Genomic DNA, 13,371 nt, shown 5'->3' with positions numbered 1-13,371 from the left:
TCAGTATATCAGTGTAGCTGAAACATTTACAAGATTAGAAAATAATATATTACTGTATCAACCCGGCTCCAGGCCAAAACATTTCCAGCAATCTGATCTTGTAACAGGACCTTTGTTACAATATCTGCAATGGTGTGAAAAGGGAAGAAAGTCATATAAAAAGCTTTTGTTTTAAGAGTTTAAAAAAGATCCTTTTTTCTGTCCAATAAACTTTTTTATGAACATCAACTTATGTCTATAACTTCAGTCAAAAAATATGCCTAGAAACAAGTATGAAAACACAAATCAGATGTGGTGATGTTCACAAACTCAGTGTCGGAAAGAGACCCATGCAGTTCTGGGAGTGCTGGTGCCCACACTGTGACTGCAGAGAGTGAAGAAGGCAGCACAGACCAGGGTTGGGAGAGCTGGCAAGTGATGCCCTACAGTACTAAAGGTAGTCAGCAGGACATGCCAATGAAAGAGGCATGTCTAAAACTCAGTCTCTTACTCTATTTGGGACCTGCTAGTTATGTCATTCACAATGCAGTTCATGGGCTACTTGTGCTTTTCCTCCTAAGGTAAAATTTCAGTTCTTGTTCCCTGCACTGTCCATACATTTTGTGTCATCACAACTGCCACTCCACAAAGATCCAGCTCAGAGGTTCTGACTTCTGTCTGGCATCTGAGCTCACAACACTCAGCAGCTCTCAAGGTTACCTTGACCAAATTCCCTATTTTTAGGTTTGTACAAGGCAAAGAAGACATCGCAACAAAGGAGCATAACATTACATACATACCACCAAAGGCCTTCTCAGGCAGGACACCAGAGATTTCTCCTGACCCTCCTCCCTGGAATGTGTCAAGACTATTCAGGCTGGAACATCAATATCTTCTGTTTCTTACCTTCCAACCCTGAGTCTAATCTCCCTGTCTATCCTGCTGCTGGTTGGGGAATAACCTCTCCATCTACCCAGGGCCCTTATGTATCTACCTTACAGAAACCACTTGGATACACCACACATGGAAGCACTGGGGATACAGGCGTATCCACTAAAGCCATAGTGCCTATCACATTTACTATACATCAAACTTTCTCTCCATCCTCTTGTTGCCAACCATGTGCAAACACATCTACCATAGGTGGGCACAGCAAAAGGGATTTATGCTACAACAGACAAGCTCCCGTTTCATCAAGCACCTTTTCCATTATTTTGTAGTTACTGCCTCTTTCTTTTCCTCCTTTTCTTGATCTCTAATCTTCCTGATGACAAGCCAGTACACGCTGTCATTCAGAAAGAATCTTCATGTCAAGAAATCTGTGTTCATGAACTACTACATATCAGGCTTCTTAGTTGTTTGATAACAGTATGAATTATCCTGGTCAGGTAGCCGTGGAGTAAATCAGCGCACATTCTTGAATGCACAGGAAAGGACACTGCTTCACTGAATGACTATGGCTATTATTGGTAATAGTCTTTCAAGAACTCTCACATTAACATTGTACCATGGCAAGTAATCTAAAGGACCTCTCAGGATGATCATTCCAACAATAAAAAGACACATAAAACAAGTTTGCCAAAATGCAGTCACGCATGTCCTGAAATGAAGTATCAATCTATGGAATTGCTCTGAAAGAAGATAAGTGACTAATATCCTTGACACTGGGTTTCCAGTGCTCCTAGAGCCGCATAAGAGCCTATCGCAGCCCCAAATGTCTTCTCTATGAAGGTCGATTGCACTGTAGTGCATTTATGACCATTCATTTTCTGTGTAGTTTCCAGAGAAGCATTTGAGCAGACCATGCATTTTTTTCCTCAATTGGCTAAAAAATTGTTTTAGAGATCCTGAACAATAACACAGCCCTTGGGAGAAAAGCTTCTCTGCATTAGCCATCCGGCTGACACCGTGAATGATTACATCCAAGCATAAAATTTAATGAGATTTCTACAAAAATGAGTGACATCTGCATAGCATTCAGGTCCTGGCTAACTGTCATACATTTGTCATCACTGAGGCTTTTGTCCTTTATTAATCCGCTTTCAAGAATGCCTGCTGTTGGAAATGGAAATGCTTTTTAGCAGTCATCCCGCAGACTGTGTAAGAGCACACATCTCAGAAAGCATAATGACACATTGTCATGCCTAGGAATGCATTTAAAAGGTTTAAAAAACATGAGAGAACTCCAATAACAAAATACGTTGAGAATTTAGCCAGAGACGTCTGCATAAATATATTTTACATCCTTTAATATAAGCAAGATGCTTGTTCTTTTGCTATAATACAGTGGCTAGAAACTCTTTAACAACATTCAGTTTGCATGGGAGAAATATTGTCATAGAGGAAAAGTACTAAAATATTTTCCTTTAATTTTGTTTGTGCTTGGGACCATGATATAATTCTGGGCCTAGGGCTCCAACACAGTAAAAGCATATGATTGTATCAAGATCCCAGCTTTCCTTTAAACTTTCCCTCATGGCAACAAATAAAAATTTCACTAGCATTTTCCTACATCAACAGATAGCCTGAAACAATAGATGATGGAGATTGAAGATCACCCTATTTTATTAAATTAGCCCCAGGACTTGCGATTTTGAGATGAAGGCCTGACCTGGTGCTTCCCATCAAAGAACAGCAAACACTTGGCAGGAAGGCAGGAGTGCAGAGGACACATCTTTCTGTCATGTTTTCTCTCAGGAAGAAAAGCAAGACCTTTCAACTGCAAATGAAGATGGGGCTCCAGAAGGCCAAGAGTTGCAAGGTATCCAAGGGGTGGTACCATCTTATACCAGCGCTGTTTGTGACTCAACAAAAGGCACTGGCAGCAGCGAAGCGAAGCCTGCTGAGCAGGCAGAGCAAGAGAAGAGGAGAGACTCCCAGCACTGAAGCTGCTCACTACCCATGGAAGTGGAAAGCCTTGTTCTTCCTATAGCCCAGAGCTGTATCCTGGGCTCCTGTGAAGAGGGCTGCAGTGTGTTGTGGAGACAATCTTCTTCCATCATACATCCATAATACTAAACATTCCTTCCAGGAATGGAATGAATTTAATCCCTTGAATTTCAAACATTCATTTGTCTTTTTTTGTTGCTATTATTTCTAAATGCTATATATTTCCAACATTTTAATGTCAGTTAGTTGCTTGTAGATCATTGCCAAGCGAGGCAAGTGAATAAAGTAAATTGCTTTCTCATTTAATGGATTCAATGTGTCTTTCACTCCAGAGCTATTGAGCCCAACTATTACAAAACTCTGATCATATTGTTGTCATAGTTCATGTAAAAGTGCTTTTGTTGAAGGCATATCAGAGGAAATATAAAGCTGTTTGCAGCTGCAAATGACAAAAAAATTACAGCAACTAAAAATATTTCAGTTAATGGATTTTTTTAGCCTTTGATATCAAGATAAATTTGTTTCTACTCATGGACTAAGGATTCTACCCAGAAAAAGATTTGATTGCATGAAATATCACTAAAATATAATAATGCTGAGCTCAGTAATGCAGAAATCCTGGCTACAACTGCCACTTCAAGTGGAGACACCAGACCTGAGTGTTTGTCACCCTGATCCACAGGTACTGGGGTCTGACAGCTCAGCAAGTGGGACCACACCACTCACCACAGCTCATGAGGATGGGGATATTCAAAGGACCTGTTCCACTACAGCTCATGATACATGCAAACAACATTGGGCTCCCGCAAAAGTGTAGCAGCAATTGCTTTCTAATAATAAAGTTGTTTCCCTTCCTGTAGTTTCATTTTGTAAGAAAGTGTCCAGTAGTACATTTCTGATTTCACAGTCCTCCATCTGTGTAGGAGTAGAAGTGAAACTTCAGCCTTCAACAACAGGAGGATGGAAAAGAATCAGAAGGGTCTTGGATGCCAAAAAAATCCAGATTTGTCATAAATAATTATAGCTATTAATTATATTATTATTTTACAGAAGCATTAAGTCCTGTCCTTCAGGACTTATATAAGTTTTTAAGTATAAGAAACCACAAGAGAGATGTTTATTCTGCATTGACCCATGACAGAGATGCACATTTTCCCCTAAACATCTGCTTACAACTGTGGAAGAGGATCCTGAACCAGGAGAACCTTGTCTCTGATATAGTTTGGCAAGTGCAAATGGACAATGTTTCTAAACACCAGTAATATCAATATCAGGAAGAACTAAAGAAGGAATTTGGGGGTGGGGGTGGGAGGTCATAGCCACATTTCTCTTTGCAAAGTCATGTTTGTTACCAGAAACCTCACTTATTGGATCAGTCATATGGTCTATACAAATGGTGATCAGCATGCTCTCATTTGGTACAGTTAAGTGGAATAAATAATCCTTTCATTTGTCAAGTGAGAAACTGTTGTGGGTTTTTTGTTTTAAATAGACCATAGCAATTGTCAGCCTTTAAAATATTTGTGTTTGGTGTTTGTTTTGTTTTTAATAGCTTTCAATCAAACAGTTAATGGACTTCCAGCAGGATAGTAAACCAGGAGGTTTCCCTGAATGAGTGAAGTTGAGAAAAAGGATGAATGCTGCATTCTTGATCCAGTTATTAGTAATATTATTGTTCTTCAGGAAATACATCCACCTGTGCTACATTTTGATCTCTATTTATCTTTCCTGCTGACAGCTCTCACACAAAGAGAATATGTGATTGTGACTGTTCAGTCTAGCCTGGATGCTTCTTAAAGCTGCTCTTTTCTTCCTTTAATTTTAGGTTCAAAACAATTATAATCGATGTTGGGTTTTTCTTAATCTGTTTCTATTTCTAGTTCTTCCGCTGTCACTCTATCAAGTTAATTGATACTCACCCACAAAGCATTTAAAGAGTAGAAACAATCACAATTTGCCAGCAGAAATCATGGAAATGAGGTATCTCCTTGATGTAGTAGTGTGCGTTTTAACCCTTGTATTTCATGGATATTGAACTCCACTGGGTCCCTACAGAATCCATCTCCTGTATTATTGCTGCTCATCCGTGATGATGGTGTGGTCTGTTTGATTATTCCACTTTATTTCTAGGTCCTCCTGGTCCCCCAGGGGTTGTAATAGTGGAGGAAATTACAGACACCACAGCAACACTCTCCTGGAGTCCTGGGGCAGACAATCACAGCCCTATCTCCCTCTACAACCTGCAAGCACGCAGCCCATTTTCTCTTGGCTGGCAGACCGTAAAAACAGGTGAGAAAAACTTTCAAACAGCACAAGCAGACTGTTCAAAACTCCTGATCATCACAATAATAACCACCGGCAACTGCAGGAACAGATACTCTTAAAAGAACAATGCTAAATTAAAAGCACTGATTTTTTTTTCCTTTTTTCATTCCTTTCACGTTACTTAGCAACAGCTCTGAAAGGACAACACAAAGACACCTGCCATGATGCATCTGTGAATAAGCAGAAAGCTCTCCCCTATATCCTTCAATCTGTGTCTTTTCAGGAATACCACAGTGCCAAAAACCTAGCTGTGATTTCTGACATATTATATCTTTGTTGTCTATCATTTCTAATGGCCATATTGTATCATAAAGTCCACTTGCCATTGAGACACTGCATGTGGGCTTCAGATTTCTGAGTGACCTACACATTTCTTTACTGTCTGCAGTTCCGGATGTGATAAGTGGTGACATGGAGTCTGCTATGGCTGTCGAACTGAACCCTTGGGTGGAGTATGAGTTCAGAGTTGTAGCAACCAATAAAATTGGGACCGGAGACCCAAGTGCACCATCACGAGTGATCAGAACCAACGAAGCAGGTAAGAAGAGGATAAAAAGGTTAAATTTCCAGGACTACCAGTAACAAGAACTATTTTAATATAATAATATACCTATTCTCTTCTCCCTGGTACACATCCGTGTGTCCAGTCATCACTGTTCCAGGGTGATATTCTTTGTAATGGGGAGCCGGTTTGTTTTTTTCAAATAAACCCATTTCCTGCTGTCTTACTCCATCTGGGCTGCCTTACTCTTCATCTTACATTTAAGCCATTGCTGCCTGCCCTCTGGCAGGCTTCCACTGCTCTTCCATTGTAGGCTGCTTCTCAGTCTCTTCAAACAACTGCTCCCAAGCAGCATTTCCCCCTTTATTCTTCATAACTTCTCTCCTTTAAGATTCATAGAATTTGTTTCAGCAAGACAGGGAAGCCATGGGAAGCTGCTTAATTTGAAATACCCTTGCTCTAAGTGTTTCTTTGTCATGCACACTCTACCATGAACTGTTATTGCATTTAGAGAAATGTCATCATATTTTTGACTGGGATGGTACTGTGGGAGCCCAGGAAAAGTGTTTTGTATCTTATTTGGTCACTTGAAAATTGCAGTGGTCTCACAAAGTTTGGAATCACTGACAGTAGCTTGATCAGAATGATGGGAGATAAAGAAGGACTGGGAATCTGAGAAAAATCCCTAGGCAGCTAGAGACACACATTTTAAGAGAAATAGATAGAGATAGAGATAGGGTTTGAACAAAGCCTCAGAAGAGAACTGCATCTCAGAACAGTTTCAGATTATTCTTCTTTGTTACTTAGGAGTACTAGAGAGTTTTGATTTTGTCTTAATCTTTCTTCAGTTGAATAATTTGTAAGTAGTTTATTGATCATACAGAATAGAAGAGTGCCAAATTCAAAGATTCCAGTTGAATTTGAAAGTATAACTGATTTCATAGTTGTAAATATTCTGGGTGAATACACCAGTTGTGTGGCACTCTGTCTCTCATTAAGGGAGATTATAAGAATTACAAATGTCAATGCCAAAATGTGTCCACCTGTCTCAGTCTGAAATAAAATTCTTATCTTTTAAGATATGTTAATTTTGTGCCTCAGCTCCATAGTTCACCGGTCTGTGTATATGCCACCCATAAACATTCACAGCAGAATGTTCAGGCTGATTTTCTTAGGCAGAACCACAGAATCAACAGAATAATTGGGGTTAGAAAAGATCTCGGGAGGTGTCTAGTCCAGCCTCCTGCTCAAAGCTGAGTAAACTGACTTCAGAGCAGGTTGTTCAGAGCTTTGTCCAGTTTTGTCCAGAAAACTCCAAAGAGGGAGACTGCACATCCTCTCTGGGCAACCTGTGCCAGCAGTTAACTAATCTCATTCTGATTTTTCTTTCAGTATATCCAGCCAGAACTCCCCCTATTTCAATTTATGATCACTGTCTCTTGCCCTTCCACCCTGCACCACTATGAAGAGCCTATCTCTGTCTCCTCAGTGACCTCCCACAGGCACTGGGAGCTGCTGTTAAGTCCCCCAAAACCATCCCTTGTCCACGCTGAACAAGCCCAGCTCCCCCAGCCTCTCCTCACAAGGCAAGTTCTCCTGCCCCCATCTCAGTGGCCTCCCCAGAACTTGCTCTAGTTGATCAATATCTTTCTCATTGTGGCACCCAAAATTGGATGCACTATTTCAGATAAAGTCTAACAAACCTATCTTCAGTTGTAATGAGACTTTTTTTTTTTTTTTCTGCTTTAAATAACTGTGTAGTTGCTAGCTGATATTAAACTTCACTGTGCAATCACAGAACTGCACTGAAATGATTTTATATCCATTCACGTATGTGGATCCTTTCCAACTCTCCCCCTCATCTTCTGCAAGCTCCCCACAGTGTGAAACTTGATAACTATAGCAGAAGCTTCAGATGCTACATACTTTCTTCCATTACGAAAAAGAGGAAAGGAAAAGAAATAAAATGCACAAGCTACTTTCATCTCAAATGATTTCCAAAGAAATCTTATTTCACTACCATTATTCTTTCCTTGATTTTTGTACCATATTTCATTATCAGTGAAAATTCTGCTGGATCCAAATGTTTGAATGACTTCTCTATTTATTCAGGTGGTACATATCAGAGAGGACACAAACATTCTGGAAAAAGTTGATCCTGTAATAAATTGCACCCCTGGTATTATGTTCTTTCCAATTTATGAATATGTACCCTGTTTTTGAAAGGATGGTTCAGTATTTTAATTGACCAGATGTATTTAAGCTGTGAGCAAATGTTTTTCTCACAAACTGAAATTTGAAAATGTTAGATTTTATCTAGCTGTTGTGTTTTTAGGTTCCTCCTTCTTTCCCAGTGTTTGCCAAACAAAGGCTGTATTTACTAAAACATATTCCTACAACTTTAGTGAAAGCCTTCTTCACACACATCCATTTTCAATATTCCTTTGCATAATCACTGCAACTTTACCTCTGTAAAAATGAATTGATAAATCACAATAATGATCATTAAAAGAAATTGTGGGACAGACAAAGCATGCAGTGTGCGGTGTATTTTCACCCAGTGATTGGCATTCATTCCTGGGTAATACTCCACTACTGCTGCCATCAGAAGGAACGGAGTCTTCAATTCAAGTAGCAATGACCTGTACTCCAGTACATGGGGCTCCTTCTGATAAACAGTGCTGTAGCTGATAATAAGGTAGGTCTTCTTGAATAAAAAAATCAGCAACATATTATTTTAAATAGGAAAAATGCCACACTAGATGTTTACTTGCACTTTCAGCTTCCCAGTTAGGAATACCTTTTTTCTACCAGAGTTACAGCTGCACAAATGTCATGTTAGAAGTGAGTGTTTTGTAGCATGACATTGAAATCCAGACAGGTGCCAGTAAAACAACTTAAGAGCCTTCAGAGAAATTGAAGCTGAATTTATTTGGTGTGCCTGCTTAACACGACATGGTACAGCAGAAATCTATTGCCATCGCCTCAATTTCAAAAGACATTTCTTTAAGAAAAGGTTTGGTTTCTGTTTCAGGTATGAATGGGTTTGGGTTTTGTGGGTTTTTTTTAAATAAAATTATAGATGCGTCTCCCTTTTTTATTCTACAGAGGGAGTGAGAAGACAGGAATTACAATAAAATATAACTTTGCAATTTGTTAGAACCTTCAAAGAGCTGTAAGGTTGGAACAATAACACAATGGACTCTGCTTTAAACAAAGAACCAATCAAACAAAAAAAAAACTGTTATACATATAATTCTTTGCAAAATATCATGCTGCTTATAATTTTTATGGCACTCTTGAAATGCAAGAGACTTCATGACCTACTTAATTCAGGCAGCCACTTTTTCCTGATCTCCAGATATTCCTGAAGCCCAGAGCCTGTTTAGCTCTGTCCTCTAAGACAGCTTTCAGTGGCTGTGTGAATTATCACCCTTAGTATAGTTTTCAGATGCTAAAGTCAAAGAGAAAGGAAAGGTAGTGATAGTTTTCATTGGGTTTCATACAGTTCTCCAAATTAGCACAGTAATATCTGTCTTGGTGTACCCATAATTTTTCAGAATCTATTACTAATTTTTTATCTGAAAGCTTCAAGGGAAAATCTCTATTACCATGGGCTCCAGTTCTAATATCATCAATCTCAATTCTTAAAATACATGTATGTAAAAGGACATTATATTTCAGAAAGAATATGGCATCAATCTCTCTACTCATGACCCAGGCAGAGTAGCTTGGCCATTTGCAGTGATGTTAGATGTGGCCCACAAGTAAAAACAGGGAGGCTGCCCCTGCACTGGGTACAACTCCAGAAATACCAGTCTCCCAGCGGAAAAGGTGACTGTGGCTCATGCTCAGATGAAAACTGAGATCCACAAGGCTGAATGATAGCTGTGTAGACAACCCACAGAGGCAGTAAATGTGTGCTTCTGCTTCCAATATTTTATACTTAAATGGAAATTGGCATCTGTAATTTAATGTCACAAGCTAATTTGACTGGAGACTAGAGTCTTTTTCTCTCCCCACACCTCACTTATTTTATCACTTCTTCCCCAAGATAGTAACAACATTTTATATTAGTCCATTATCTGAAAATACCCATGGAAACAATGCTTAGAATGGTGTAAGGAAATCAACAGAATAATAAACAGGTTTCCACTTGCTTTAATTTTCTAATTAAACCCTAATCTTGTTACTTAGTTCATATTTAGTTAACATGATTGCTTTTCATAGCTACTTTCATCAGAATGGATAATACTGCAATTTTCTGGCACATCTAACTTATAGCCAGATGCTGCATTTCTGTCAGTTCTAGCCTTGATACATATTTTACAGGTCCACAAGGTGAAAAGAGCCAATAACATGAATTTAAACATGCCTGGCATTCCACTAAGGCAGTCGGGCACTTGAAGCCTGGAGGCAAAGCATCAATTACATTATCTATTCATGGGGAAACATGGGGAGAGAGAAATTGAGTAGAATCAAAGTTTAACCTGCTAATCATGCATGCAAACTTGATTTTTTGAGGTAACAATGTAATGCACTCTATTAGTAGCAGATTGTACACAGGCTTTTATTTTTAATAAGTCCTTATTTTCGATTAAGTCGCCCTTATTCTCAGCTGGAGTTTCTTCATAGCATAGCAAGAAATAACTCTGTCCCAGGAAAAATGTTACATGTTTTAGACTGGCTTTGCTTTCAGGTTTTGTTGTTGTTGTTGGGGGCAGTGTTTTATTTGTCTGTGATCTGTATAAAAGAAGCTTCATCTTTTCCCATTATCATAAATATTTTTGCTCTAGAAAAAGTGAATAACCTGCTGTATCTGTGACATTTGGAGATGATTACGTGGGCTACTAAAGCCCTTGTAGAAAATGTGCTTTTCCATAGGGAAAAACAAAAGGAGAAGAGACAGTAGACAGCAATCATTGACTGCATGGCTATATTTAGAACCAATAGTCTACCAACACATAATATTGCAGGCTCAAACTAATATAAGTATATATTGACAAAGAATCCGAATGTGTGTGCTAGAAAAGACATAACAGAAAAGCTAAGGAATTGGTCCTTTGGCATATATGCCACGTCATTTGACATTTCAGTCCTATGTGCTATGATGTGGAGGCTATTCAGACTCAGTCACGCATGACACTATTATCAGTGAACAGAACTAATTTCTATCTCCTACCAAATTACAAATATTAAAAAATACAGAGGAAATGAGAATAACAGAAATGCAAACCCTGAAACCAGTTGGGGCATCCTTGTTTTCCCATAGTTGAATATAGTGTATCATCCACTTCTGAGATGCTGGCACATTTTACATTTCATTCCTGACCAGAAGAGATGTGAAATGTTTTCCTGGGAGGGTGAGAACTTGAGGGCTGGCCTTTCACCCAGTGAAAGGGTTTTCACTTAACATTCCTCTATTTCCCAGATGTGTACTGCAGGAGATATACATATATAGATATATAAAGGAAGACAAATGAGAAGAAAAAAACTGCTGAATGCATTGTTGCTCTGGTCCTCACATTAGGAAGTTCTGCCAAGCTGGTGACAAACCCTTTTTCCCCCACCCATACTTTTCCAGAGCTAAGAAGAGTTGGTTTTCAAACTACATCTGTATCGTAAAATATATAAAAAGCTCTAAAAGAAATAAATAACTGCAACTGTACCTTGAGCAAATATTCTTTAAGGACTAAAACCAAGTTTAATAACTCATCTCCCAAAAAAGTGTTGCAATATCAACATTTTGTTTCATTTGACAAGATGTTTCAGAATTTGCACAAAAATTATTCATGTGTAAAATCTCTTCACGAATACAGGATTCAAACAGAGTCAGAAAGACTTGTGATTAAAGTATGGAATGGGATTTTGGAAATTTGGACTTAATTGCCTTTCAGAAAACTGTAAATTTGGGGAGCTCATGTTAGCATCTCTTTAAAAATAAAAGATTAGTAAGGCACTTGCTTCTCTTTGTCTTCCCTCTATCATCTCACCTATTCAGATTGCAAAATTGAAGGATAGGGACTAAATCCAGCTACAAGTTTCTACAGCAATACTATCATCAGTTATAATCTTGGATGCTATAATACTTTTGCCTGGCACAAAAATTAAGACACACTACAAAACTAAGAATCTCTCATTTCTCTTCATAATAAGTAAAACACACAGAATTGAAATAAGCTACTCGACATTTCCTTGAAAAAAAAGACCAAACAGAAACACTTTGAAATAATTGATTATTCATTCAATAACATTTTTTTAATTTCTTAACAAGATTGGAACATTAAAAAGAGGATGAACTGTTTTTCAAGTACTTTCAGTTTTTCCAGTTTCAATGTGACAGTTTATTTTCCTTTCTATAAGGAAAGGAATCTAGAGCTAGAGCAATTTAAAAGCTTTTTCTCAGTTCACTCACTGAAGTAAAAGTGGGGAGAATAAACCTGATTTTAAACAAAATGTAGATTTTCTTTATTTTCTTTAGTAAATTAGAAGTAAAATAATAACTTCGGCTAAAAATTAAAAATCTCTGTCAACTCAAAAATATTCTCATTTGTCTTTTCATTTTAATTTTTCTATTTTTAAATAAAACTGAAGTAAAATTCACATTATAACTCTTTTTAAAACACAAATGGCTACATTTCATTTGTTAGAAAGTCAAAATAAAATATTTAATAATTTCCAATATTTTGCCCAAAAGTGAGTACTCAAAATCATTGAATGGGCTCATCTTTACAGTCTACCAGAATCCACAGTTTTCATTTAAAAAAAAAAAACAAAACAAACAAAAAAAACCAGAAAATCCATCAGCTATACAAAGTGAAGAGGAATTTTAAAAACTGAACTAAAAACCCAATTTAAGCATCCTAAATCACAGAACAGTTTCAAAATATTGGACACAATGGAACTCTGGAAGGAAAGCTCACATTACTCCAAAATATTCATGGTTTCATTGCTATGGTATTACCTAGCACTTCCAAAAGCTTCTGCAAGTTTAACACTTAAATACAGATTTAACCTATATAGGTGGCGATGTTGTCACTTTTCAGAACTTCCTAATCAGTACTCCCATACACAAAACCCTCAGCAACATTGGTTCTGTGTATAGATTTTGTCCTAAACAGAAACCACTGCTTTTCATGTGTATTTAGCTTGTAATGATAAGATACACACAAATTAGTAAACAATTGGCCATGCCTTTATGTATAAGCTTTACCTTTCCATATCACTTTTTCTTCATTTATATTTTAAACATATTGTCAAATGCTTCATAGGACTGCTGAGGACTACATTCTTCATGCCTGCTCCTAGAGAAAATGTTAAAAGGTTTTTTGTTTAGTTTAGGGGAGATAAGTTTTGATAGTGTTTAATTTCACTTTAATTTTCAGCATATCACAGTACTTCCATGAAAATGGAAAACGGTAAGAAACAACTCCTGCTGTTTCTGTTCAAATCAAACACATGTCAAAGTCACTTCAAGATTTTTGTTTGGTTGCCTGAAGTGGAGGTTTCAACATCAAGTGTGCTAGCATACACCCACTGTTTACTGTGAACTACATCTAGTCACATGTCTTTCAGAACAAAGTTTTTAGTCCTAATTGTTGTTCACATTACCGGAATGACAGAGGGATCTGGCTTTTAACTCCTAACCTTACCAGTGGCTGAAGAAACAAAAGAAA

At 37.8% G+C, this 13,371-nt stretch overlaps 1 protein-coding gene across 6 annotated transcripts in view; it reads left to right on the top strand.

The window, feature by feature from the left end:
• The window catches only part of CNTN5 (contactin 5), a 666,666-nt gene that overhangs the window by 620,501 nt on the left and 32,794 nt on the right, over window positions 1-13,371 (top strand). For 5 of the 6 annotated variants that reach the window (XR_012627723.1, XM_074860212.1, XM_074860211.1 and 2 more), the window contains 2 exons: window positions 4,999-5,157; window positions 5,582-5,731. Coding sequence is in view for 5 of the 6 variants with exons in the window: in XM_074860212.1 (XP_074716313.1) it covers window positions 4,999-5,157; window positions 5,582-5,731 (309 nt within the window). In the remaining variant the exon portion in view is untranslated. The remainder of the gene's footprint in view (window positions 1-4,998; window positions 5,158-5,581; window positions 5,732-13,371) is intronic. The other variant, XM_074860215.1, reaches the window with a different exon arrangement.

This window comes from Strix uralensis, chromosome 2, assembly GCF_047716275.1.
Source record: "Strix uralensis isolate ZFMK-TIS-50842 chromosome 2, bStrUra1, whole genome shotgun sequence".
NCBI classification, from domain to species: Eukaryota; Metazoa; Chordata; class Aves; order Strigiformes; family Strigidae; genus Strix; species Strix uralensis.
Note: the sequence above shows the minus strand (reverse complement) of the source record. Positions and strands in the feature narration are given on the sequence as shown.